This window comes from Ranitomeya variabilis, chromosome 3 (assembly GCF_051348905.1).
Source record: "Ranitomeya variabilis isolate aRanVar5 chromosome 3, aRanVar5.hap1, whole genome shotgun sequence".
Taxonomy (NCBI): domain Eukaryota; kingdom Metazoa; phylum Chordata; class Amphibia; order Anura; family Dendrobatidae; genus Ranitomeya; species Ranitomeya variabilis.
This window is the reverse complement of record NC_135234.1, coordinates 671,452,286-671,464,218: the sequence shown is the minus strand read 5'-3', so window position 1 is coordinate 671,464,218 and position 11,933 is coordinate 671,452,286. Positions and strand designations below refer to the sequence as shown.

General features: G+C 45.5%; 1 protein-coding gene across 4 annotated transcripts; it reads right to left on the bottom strand.

Moving 5' to 3' along the window:
* Positions 1 to 1,172: 1,172 nt before the first annotated feature.
* On the bottom strand, positions 1,173 to 11,204 carry LOC143816932 (heterogeneous nuclear ribonucleoproteins A1 homolog). 4 transcript variants are annotated; one of them, XR_013224018.1, is made up of 12 exons: positions 11,028 to 11,186; positions 10,368 to 10,484; positions 9,251 to 9,397; positions 8,962 to 9,172; positions 8,777 to 8,869; positions 7,261 to 7,359; positions 6,762 to 6,992; positions 6,496 to 6,681; positions 6,284 to 6,350; positions 2,301 to 2,379; positions 1,963 to 2,197; positions 1,173 to 1,260 (listed from the first exon to the last, which is right to left on the bottom strand). XR_013224018.1 is itself a non-coding variant. In XM_077297931.1 (10 exons), exons 1-9 carry the CDS (start codon positions 11,040 to 11,042, stop codon positions 6,289 to 6,291), a joined length of 1,161 nt encoding a protein of 386 aa, XP_077154046.1. In that variant the 5' UTR covers positions 11,043 to 11,204; the 3' UTR covers positions 5,863 to 6,163; positions 6,284 to 6,288. The 4 variants fall into 4 exon arrangements, 2 of the variants coding, with proteins under 2 accessions (XP_077154046.1, XP_077154047.1); XR_013224017.1 differs by having other exon boundaries at positions 1,175 to 2,197; XM_077297931.1 differs by lacking the exons at positions 1,173 to 1,260; positions 1,963 to 2,197; positions 2,301 to 2,379 and adding an exon at positions 5,863 to 6,163 and having other exon boundaries at positions 11,028 to 11,204.
* Between the last annotated feature and the right edge of the window lie 729 nt (positions 11,205 to 11,933).

Genomic DNA, 11,933 nt, shown 5'->3' with positions numbered 1-11,933 from the left:
GCGGCCAAAGGAAGATGGGCGCCCCCACCGATCACCAATGAAATAGCACACATCGCGCTGTTTTCACTCCCCTGTGCAGTGGATTCGGGACCTTGGGCATGCACAAACCACAAATTATGTATATCCCTTCTCACATGTAAAGCGCTATAATAAATAATAATCTTGCTTATGACGCACCTTCCCGACATCACTTGGGCATGCCTTAAGGAGCCGCCATTTTGTCCGTGATGCCAGAAGATGCCCCGGCCGCTTTTCCACAGCGAGACCAGCTGGGAGCCGGCCCGGGAAACACAGCAGGGGGAGGGCGGCGCGGTGGTCCGCGCCAGGGTAGAGCCGACTGTGCCACCTGCTCATACACCGAGCCCCCGTGGATGGGGCTGCCAGCACAGGTACAAGACTTTTTCTTCCGAAACCAGGATGGTCCTGGGACCTTTCCTTTCACCCATTACAGGTTACTGTTCATTTCAGTACAGGAATCCCACCAAGGACAGGAACCCATCTGAAGCGGGGAAAGGCACCGCCCTTTATTTCAGTAGGTTCCTGTCCTGGCTGGATGGATCCCTCTCTCAGGTGTGCTGTCATGGGTGAAGGCAAAATATAGAATTTTTCAACAAAAGCTTATTTAGACTGAAAAAAAAGCAGGTTTTACCAAGCATATATTACAAGGCATTTTTGCAAAAATGTTATAAGACCATGAAATATTTAAAATTGTTTGTGCAACACAAAGTTACAGCAATTTTGTGGATTTAATGCCTTTCCGAACCAGCTCTAACAACTTTTAGTAAAGCGATCAGAGGTGGGGTACAACAGTGTGTGATTGCACCCAACCAATTTATGATAATTTATACTACATTGAGTATGTTACGTATGGAGGACATGCCTGGAGTATGTCGCACATGCCTTCTGGCAGTAGCGCATATCCAGTGGAAGATTTTAAGTACCTGTCTCTTAGGGAATTAGGCACATATCACTGCAGTGCACACAGTTCATCACGACTGATATACAAAGCACCAGTCTTAATGACTTGAGGTCATAGTTAAATTACTCAATATTTCTTCCAGTCAGAAATCTTTAGCTACTTTTCGGAAGCAAATCACTTGTATGCAGAACACTGCTACCTATTAAAAAAAAATAAAAAATGTGACAATGACTAAAAAATAAAGACAAATGCATTATATTCAAAAACACTTTTATTAAGAATATAAAAAATTTGACAATTTTACATAATATACAACATGTATTCCTGGGAGTTCACATCACCTGCAGAGAAAGTTTTAAAACATTTAGTCTTTAGTCACATATTACAAAGACAGTTCCTTGTGAAAACGGAGGAGAAAACTAGTGCTGACTACACAGGAGAAAGATGTAAGTCTATGTCAGGATCACTTAGACTAGGTAAAGTGATGGTATTCCAAACTTAATTCTGAATTAACATCTGTAGGACCAGCCGTAAACATGCAGGAATCTGACCTCCATATACAGCTTTGACTTTCCACATCATCCCCTTTATTTTATAGGCGATAACTGCAGTGTGTTCCTACATGTCTATAGGCAATTGATGGATCATCACAACAACGAGGTGTTGAATAGTGCAGCAGGGTTGACAGTAGCCACAATATAAATCTAGCAAAGTGGTGCCCCAGTCTGACAATCGGCAGGAGCCCTAGTACTGCACACACCAGTCTGATGCAAGAACTAAGAGTATAAATGGTTATTCTGGGGTAAATTCATGCCTGTTTATGTCCATAACACCGTTCAGACTGACCGCTGGGTCGCCAAACTTGAGTGCCTCAATCCTTTATTAGGCAATTAGCTCAGGTATTCCGATGCAATTTGTTTCACGTGCGTGTAAAAGTAACTTATACATTCAATTATGTTATCAGGAATATTACAGGTTGCTCACTACTGTACAACTGCTGCCTAAAGATGACCTGTAGAGGGTGAAGTGGGTGCCATGCTTACCTGGTATTGTAGAAGTTATAAAGTCACTTCATAGTCTCCTCCCACAGTGGCACCTTCAGTGAGGTCAGGAATATTATTGCTGGCAGGTAATGAAACATTGTTGTGTCACATGAGTACTGCAGTCATTGGGTGGCTTTCACCTTTATTATCAGAGTGAACATTGGCTCTGATGGAACATTGATGGCTGCAGTGGTGATGTGTCGCACCAGGAATAGTAGCACCGATATTACTGGAACTGCGGAAGGAGAGTATAGATAGCTTCACTTTCCACAACGCCCTGCCATAACTAAGCAATGGCTGGAGAGGTGAAGAACACATTTTAAGCACTACCATCTCACCATATGTTCTGTAGTCCATGAAAACTCTGGCTCAGCTGTCAGATCAGGTGCACGCCACGTTCAGATGTTGAATCATCACCTGCGAGAGTTCATACAAGTAAATCTCAGACAAAAGTGTACATTTCAGATATTCTTCTATGACATACTGCTTTGTATAAGCTTTAGCAAAGATTTGCAGGTGTAATATCTAACAAGAACACTGCCTGAACCTAAAATTGTTCAAGTGGAAAAGACCCTGAAGTGATCCCACTGACTGTCAATCAGGGGCAACCACACTACAGCCATTATGGTGGTCAATCTGAGCCACCAGTTTATTGTCACAAATTAGGGTTCATACATCAAATTCTCCCAAAATGACTGCCTTTATAGGGTGCCAAAAGATATGGGAAAGGCCAAAACCTTATGTCCACCATAACCAAATTATCTCAATTGGAAGTGTCCTATTACTCAAGTACAATACACCCCCTCTGTGTGGACTTCTAGCAGGACACAATCAGTCACATACCTCCATCTGTCTTGTACTTTCTGCAAACATTCACTATTTTTGTAATTAGTGGGCCAGATAGAGTAAGGTTACAGCAGCCATATGCAGGGCGCTTGTACTCAGATTTGCAAAGAGGATGCAAATATATTATCAGTTAACCAAGAGCAAAATTAAACATTCCTTTTGTTTTAGGTACACTGCAGTTTATTTTACTAAAGTAAATAGGCAATTAAAACCACTATGAACAATGCTTTTATAGCATTAATTTAACTACAGAACAAACAAACAAACAAAAAAAAACAAAAAAAAAAAACACATGCACCACAAGTGCACAAGTTATTAAAAGGAAACTGTTTCTCTCATAAAACGCTATTAACCATCAGATGTGGCAGCAATATGCAAGTTAGGCTGCTTTCACACTAGCGTCGGTACGGGCCCGTTGCAGTGCGTTGGGCCGACGTACCGACGCATGCTGTGAAAGAAATGCCCAACGTGGGCAGCGGAAGCAGTCTTACGACGCTTCCGCTGCCCCATTGCAAGGTCGGGGGAGGAGTTTCCGCCACACATGCACGGTCGAAAATGGCGGACTCGACGCACAAAAAAAAAGTTACAAGTTACTTTTTGTGCCGGCGGTCTGCCAAAACACGACGCAACCGTCGCACGACGGTTGCGACGTGTGGCAATACGTCGGTAATGTAAGTCTATGGGAAAAGAAACGCATCCTGCAGACAACTTTGCAGGATGCGTTTTTTCTCCTGAACGACGCATTGCAAACGACGCTAGTGTGAAAGTAGCCTAAATTGCGTTCTAAAGCCATGAAGCTGTTGCACTGGAATCTTGGCTACAGGAAGCCTCTGGCTTTGTCAGTTTGTGGCAGCTGTAACCACACCCCGGCACAGGCTGACAGCCGACTCAGTAGTACACCAGTACAGAGCGTCTGTCAGTCAGTGGTGGGGCGTAGTGTTAGCCAGCTGCTCACTATGTACCGAGTGAACAGAGCCACACCTGACTGAAAGTTTTGAGGCTGCCACGAGGAATAAAGTTAATTTTGCACTGGTAGTCAGACCTACAGTGCAGCAGCCGCACTGCTTTAGAACGCCATCAACCTGCAGATTTACCCCATTTTTTTTTTTTTTTTTTTTTAACATGACCAGTTCCATTTGAAATTAAGAGCCACCTTCCATCCTTGCCTTGAAGGAACTTGTCACACTGAATTTTAGCATTTCGGGGCTTGATAAAAACATCAAACTCATTAAAGGGAACCTGTCACCCCCAAAATCGAAGCTGAGCTAAGCCCACCAGCATCAGGGCTTATCTACAGCATTCTGGAATGCTCACCCAGGGGCGGTCCCGCTGCAGTCCGGTCCGATGGGCGTCACGGTCCCAGGCCTCCCATCTTCTTACGATGATGTCCTCTTGTCTTCACGCTCCGGCGCAGGCGTACTTTGTCTGCTCTGTTGAGGGCAGAGCAAAGTACTGCAGTGCGCACGCCGAGCCTCTCTGACTTTTCCCGATGCCTGCACACTGCAGTACTTTGCTCTGCCCTCAACAGAGCAGACAAAAGTACACCTGCGCCAGAGCGTGAAGACAAGAAGAGGACGTCATCGTAAGAAGATAGGAGGCCCCGGACTACGACACCCATCGGATCAGAACCGCAGCGGGACCGCCCCTGGGTGAGTATAACCTAACCTACTTTTCTTATCTTTCAGGATAAATCGGGGGCTTATCTACAGTATTCCAGAATGCTGTAGATAAGCCCCTGATGCCGGTGGGCTTAGCTCACCTTCGATTTTGGGGGTGACATGTTCCCTTTAAGTGGACATTTTTGCACTGTAGTTTACCTTCTACTCTTCCAAGAGAAATGTAATTTTCCACCAACAACTGTAAGACTGGCTTTGGGAGATTTATAGGCAGACCAGCACCATTCATTCAACATACTGAAAACTACATGAATGGCAGGGAATGGAGGAGACAAAATTTCACTATTGTTTATGTTTTTTTTTTTAGAGGATTGTTGGTGGCAACAGAACTGCTCCGTGTATTGATTATACACCATCGGCACGGGGTTCATATAGTTTTGCAGGAAAAGTCTCGGTAGGACATGTAATTTTCAGTTCATTACGAGTTTAGGAGTTCAGTCAAATCAGTTATTGATAAGACTTTGATAAGACTAAATAGTCAGAGCAGCAAGGTTGTCCCACAGGATCCCCCAAAGCCAGAATGAGCACGAAGTTCAACAGAATCTGATCAGCTCTTCAAATTTGGCTCCGGAGCCCAAGACAGCTTCCTTTTAACATAGGACAGGGTTGACATTTGATTCAACCATTAGTTACCGCTGCAATTAATGCCTTTGTTCATTTCCTTTCTACAAAGACAACTCACTATGCGAAATACCCTATATAGCTGATGTTACAGAAATACATCATAAGAAAATTCTGTTCTTACCTAAAAGCAAGGTAACAAACTGTCCCTTCTGGCTGGTACTGCATACTAGGCTTAACATGAAGGATCTGTACTCTGGTCTGCCTCCTTCCGATGTGCTGAGGAATCCCCTTTATCTTGCTAGTTGTAAAAACATGTGATCTTATCTTACTGGATCTCAGCTATGCTTAGAAGTAGCAGCACTGGTCTGAGCTGGAGACCATACATCTGTCTTGCTATCAGTCACTGGACCCATTAGCAGTCTTCATCTTCCATTGCCATGCTAGCTCACCTGGTATATGATACAACAGGGCTAGCTTCCTTTGTCTGCTGGTCTTTCAAGGCTTTTAACATATTAAGGTACACGCACTGTTCAGAAGAGCTCAATCCTGATGGTGACCTGTCAAAAGCCTCAATCAGCTTTACTTACTAGCCTCAAAGCTAACAAGGCTATTAATATTATAGGACTAATTTCAGTCTTGAGGCACTTGGTCACCTAAACAAACAGGTACAGGGATGGTTTCTGCAGTACTCTTTATTCTCTAGTACTCATTTATTTATGTTAGTCTAAAAGTAGACATTAAGGATACTTTGTCAATCCCAACAATCTGCATAAACTTTAACCACCCTTCCGCCCCCCCAAAAAAACCTACAGAATTCTTAAAAAAGGACACATTTATTAAAGTCATAATGCAGGGTACAGTTTGTGAACAGAAAAAAATTAAAATTATATATAAAAGTCCTATACAATAAAACCCACTCCTAGGAATGCTCGACACAAAAACTCAAAAATCTTCATAATTAAATCATGAACCAGTCCTGTGTTTTCCTCACACGTAATTCTGATTTGCTAACATTTCTTCATGTAGCAGCTATGCCCTGCCACAACTGTGCTGATTTCAACTTGTGTAGTAACCTGTCGCTTGCCTGGCTCTCCTCTCTTGCTAAGCATTGTTTCCTGTTGAACAATATGGGACAAGTATGTTAATCTGCACATACTTTGACAACTGAAATGTAACGGCAGTTTTCTATTCTGTGTGTAGTAAGAACAAGTTGACAAATTGACTTCTGAACATACCTCCATTAGAACCGTCGGCCGCCACCACCGTAGTTGCCACTTCCACCACTGCCGCCACCATAGCCACCTGAGAAAAGATGCGGGAAAAAATAAAAAAAAAAATGAAATAGAATGAAAGGGAAATGCAGAGCAGAAGTTAATCAGGAATCATACCTCCTCTACATCACAGATATGAGAACAAAAATACTCCTATATAAATATCCATTACTCACCACTGCCGCCACCACCACCGCCGCCACCATAAGGTCCAGAATTCCTTCCACTGAAGTTGTTGCCGCCGCCGCCTCCTCCTCCTCCTTTCATGGGTCCAAAATTTGAAGAGGACTGGTTATTGTAGCTGCCAAAGTCATTGTAACCACCACTGCCACCACCTCCTCCACTGTTGCCACCAAAGTTACCTAAAAATAAATAATGAAAATAAGCACAAGTCACAGAAAGAGACACTTGTAAACAATTATTTCAGCAACCTCCTCCTTACCACTGCCTCCACCAAATCCACCACCGCCACTTCCTCCTCCTCCATTGTTGTAACCATCATAGCCACCACTATTTCCTCCATATCCACCACCTTGGCCGCCTCCATAGCCTTGGTTTCCACCATATCCACGATTGCCACCTCCATAAGGTGGGCTGTTGCCATAACCACCATCATTATTAAATCCATTATTGTAGCCATCGCCTCCATATCCACCGCGTCCACCAAAACCACCTAGAGACAAAAGTACTTTTTAAATCTCTGAACAGAATTACACACATTCCCACAGGATCTCCCTCTCCTACAGTTTTCATTGCAGAACGTTGTGAATCAGATGTACTTTTGCAATGTGTGAAACTGGGAAGGTCCCACGAGTTCTCTGCAGCATGTGAAGGTTAAGTAAAATCAGCTGAATTTATTTGCTTTAAGGTAGAAGGTGTGGGAACAAAAGTTTTTTTGTTTTTTTTTACAAATTAACCATCAGCACACTCAAGGCACTTACCACCACCTCTGCCGCCAAAGTTTCCTCCACGTCCTCCATAGTTATCGTTCCCACCAAAGTTGCCACCACGTCCACCAAAGTTTCCACCACTGCCACGTCCTAATTAAACATAGTAGGTTTAGCAATGTTGGCCCTATATACGGCTGAAATGCTTGAGATTCCTGGTAGGCCTGGTTGGCGCACTTGGACAAAACTACAGCATTAATTGATTTCTAAAGATTCCGATGACCGTAGCAAAATACCTGTAACAGCATGGACTGCTCTTTCCATGGCTAGTATGTGCAAAACAATGTGCCACATTGACAGGATGCCAGAACAGAAAAGCCCTTCAAGAGGCATTTTGGCCAGAAACTTAGGTAACAAGTGATAGATCAGCATGGAAAAGGCATTCAATAGATCGGACAGCAAACCAACCTCAACTCATTGGTATTCCTGCCAGAAGTTATCAGTTGAAAAAAAAATAAACAAAAAATTCCTACACTTGTCCTAAAACTCTTAAGGTACCTTCACACGAAGCGACGCTGCAGCGATAGCGACAACGATGTCGATCGCTGCAGCGTCGCTGTTTGGTCGCTGGAGAGCTGTCACACAGACCGCTCTCCAGCGATCAACTATGCCGAGGTCCCCTGGTAACCAGGGTAAACATCGGGTAACTAAGCGCAGGGCCGCGCTTAGTAACCCGATGTTTACCCTGGTTACCAGCGTAAAATCTAAAAAAAACAAACAGCACATACTTACATTCACGTCCCCCTGCGTCCACTTCCTGACTGACTGAGCGCCGTACAGTGAGAGCAGAGCGGTGACGTCACCGCTGTGCTGCTTTCACTTTCACTTTGCGGCGCTGAGTCAGAGGAGGAAGCAGACTGCAGGGGACGCAATGTGAGTATGTACTGTTTGTTTTTTTTACATTTTACGCTAGTAACCAGGGTAAACATCGGGTAACTAAGCGCGGCCCTGCGCTTAGTAACCCGATGTTTACCCTGGTTACCAGTGTAAAATATCGCTGGTATCGTTGCTTTTGCTTTCAAACACAACGATACACAGCGATCGGACGACCAAATAAAGTTCTGGACTTTATTCAGCGACCAGCGACATCACAGCAGGATCCTGATCGCTGCTGCGTGTCAAACGAAACGATATCGCTAGCGAGGACGCTGCAACGTCACGGATTGCTAGCGATATCGTTATAATGTCGTTTCGTGTGAAGGTACCTTTAGCTGTATGGAGCCACCTTCCCAAACGTCAGAAGTCAGCTGTAACTATGTTACTACAAAACCCAACAGTTCTGGTAAAGGCACCATATTAGATAATGCAGGGTATGGAGATCAAGTCCTTTTTTGGACTTTATACGCCTGGACACAGTGGGTCCGTGATCCCGAGGTTTGGTTTATGCATCACAGGTGAGCTGGCTTATATTCCTTCTTTCTAGGGTATGGAGATGCCTACAGCAGAGGGGACAGTATCCCAGCACTCACTGCTAGTACAGCAAAGTAACCGAACCCAGCAGAAAACTCACCTCTCTGGCTGGAAGAGGCTGACGCCATTTCTTGCTTGGACAGTGCCTTCCTTACTTCACAGTTGTGATCATTGATTGTGTGATATTTCTGAACTACATGATGTAAAATAACAGGTAAGTATGAAAAAAAAAAAAAAAAAAAAGTATAAAGTGTATGTGAGGTTATCGGGAATGGCTGCACTTACTAACAATCTTGTCAACTGAATCATGGTCTTCAAATGTGATGAAAGCAAATCCCCTTTTCTTGCCATTGGCCCGGTCAGTCATTATCTCTACCACTTCGATCTTCCCATACTTCTCAAAGTAGTCTCTTAAATGATGTTCTTCTGTGTCCTCCTTTATACCTCCAACAAAGATCTTCTTTACTGTGAGATGTGCTCCAGGCCGCTGAGAATCCTAGAAAACATGGATCTTATTAGATCAAGCAGCAGAAATTACAATCTCCACCTCTAAAATACAAGACGGCACAATTACCTCTCTGGAAACAGCACGTTTAGGCTCCACTACGCGACCATCCACCCGGTGAGGCCTGGCATCCATAGCTGCATCAACCTCTTCCGCCGACATGTATGTGACAAAGCCAAAGCCACGAGACCGCTTTGACATTGGATCCCTCATAACCTAAAAATATTTAGGTTGATTTAATAAAAAAGGATGTCTGTGACAACATTAGAGCTATTATAGGCACCCATCCATTAGTCACAGCAAGGCCACATGGACAGCGTCAACATCACTAGTTCAGGTAATCTTTCATAGATGTTTGTGAACCTAATGAATGCAAAAACAGGGCTTAATGGGGTCAGAGATGGATGGCTCAGCGTTAACATAGGCATTCAACATCAGATTGGCACTGCCGCCTACCAGCCAATCACAGGGGCTGCTGCCTCCTCTGCTTTACCTCAACACCTTCAGTACCAGGAATCAGTGACCTTCAGCACTCCAGCTGTTATTCCGCCCCCCCAGCAGCATTCCCTGGCACCAACAGGCGGTGATTCAGCTGGTCGGGCATGTTGGGAGTTGTAGTTTGACAACAGCTGCTGCACTGACGGTTACTGTGCCCTGATCTAAACAGTAGCGGCTGTGCATTGCAGCGATGTGTCACTGAAGAGAAAGACAAGCTGCAGATTACAGCAGGCAGTATGAAGACAGAATATAAAGAAGAAAGTGGATTGCTCACTGAGCCCCACAGCCCCTTCAGATAATTAGAAGGTGCTCATGATCGGATGTCAGGGCCTGTACTAAGGTCACCTATTATATCATCCATTCAAGTAGGGGAACGGGTATGGACTGGACCTTAAGGGGCCATCTATTATATAATTTTAGAAAATCCAAAGTAGGGGAGTTGTCCAGGACCTCAAAAGGGGCCATCCATTGCGGTGTCACGCGAGCCCCAGGAGAGCCAGTGCCGACACTATGGGTACAGCACCGGAGTATAAGTGTTACTATATTACTGGAAGGAAACACAGACTCAGAAATGGCTGTCTGAGGAGTGCAGTGGACAACCCCTTTAAAAACCATCCAAAGTGGCCATTGTGTTCTGGGCCAAGCATGTGAGCGCATCTGTGGGGTCCTCAGTCCTGGCGCCACTCACCACACAGTCTGTTAGGGTTCCCCATTGTTCAAAGTGGTTGCGGAGACTTTCGTCTGTGGTCTCGAAGCTCAGGCCCCCGATGAAGAGCTTGCGGAGCTGCTCGGGCTCCTTAGGAGACTGAAATATAGAGAAGACGGTTGTAAGCACAATCCCAGAGAGGCGACCTTATATACATAACAGCGCAGACAGCAACCAATCAAAACACTGGACACAGAATAAGGAGACACAGCAGCCAGTCAGAACGAGCCTTTCTTTAATTACTCCCAGTCTGATTGGCTGTAATGTGCCTTGCGGCCACTCACTAGTGAACCAGAGGTAGTAAGATTCAATGGCCTGTACAGTGGGGCGTAGAGAGCGCGGCAGGTGGCGACTAGGCCGCAGCACACGTGGAGTAGACGACTAGGCCGCACAAGATGGCGGCGGACAAAGACGGCCCACACGCCTGCTGACTCACCGTCACCGACCCCTCACTCCGCGCCCAGGCCGATGAACGCGCAGCATAGAAACTACAGTATTATACACTGGAGCTGAAAAGCAGCGTCCGCACTGGCGTCTCCCAGAAGAAGCAGATAGTGAAGGAGATAAAGCCGCTGCCGTCTGCTCGTCTAGCCAGCCATGGAATGCCAACCCCGGAACACCCGCCGCTCCCGGTAACCTCACCTCAGACTTGTGCATGGCGCCGGTGCTGTGACGCTTCCTCCCTGCAGGACCGACCGAGGAGAAATAGAGCGGAGACCTCCTTGAATTGGGGCTAAACCCAGACAAAACCACTCACTCACTCCGTCCGGACACGCCCAGAATTCTTCCTATTGGATGTTAGCGATCTCCGCCGCTTGTGAATGGCTAAAGCATAACGCGATCCTTATCTCTGATTGGAGGACGAATGATGACACGCCCCTTTCCTGAGGGCAGCTCGTTGGTGACGCCCATTAACGATCTGTAATTTTATTGGTCCATTGTTGTGTCAATCAATCTTCTAACCATCCAGCTTTTGTATGACGTGAGGCTCTCGGCGAGGCCTTGTGTCTGTCTAGCTGCGGCTCGTGCCCCTGGTGCGGCCTGTCACAAGCGCTCGTCAGTAGCACGGTTCAGTACATGGTCAGTATTTTACCTCAGTATTTGTAAGCCAAAACCAGGAGTGGAACAGTCAGAGGAAAAGTATAATAGAAACATCTGCACCACTTCTGTATTTATCACCCACTCCTGGTTTTGGTTTACAAATACTGAGGTAAAATACTGAACGTGTGAGCATGGCTCTAGTAAACCGTACTGTGGGAGGGGCCCCTGTATTGTCACTGCCTCGGCTCCGGTCCTATCATCCACCTGTCGCTGTCCGGTGTAATGCTTGCTTTAAAGGGAACCTGTCACCCCCCCAGTCGTTTCAAACTAAGGCTATGTGCACACTTTGCGGTGTGCTCTGTGGGTTCTCCCGCAGCGGATTTGATAAATCTGCAGGGCAAAACCGCTGCGGTTATCCCTGCAGATTTATCGCGGTTTGTTTTGCGGTTTCCGCTGCGGGTTTACCCATATACTATTGATGCTGCATATGCAGCAATATGCAGCATC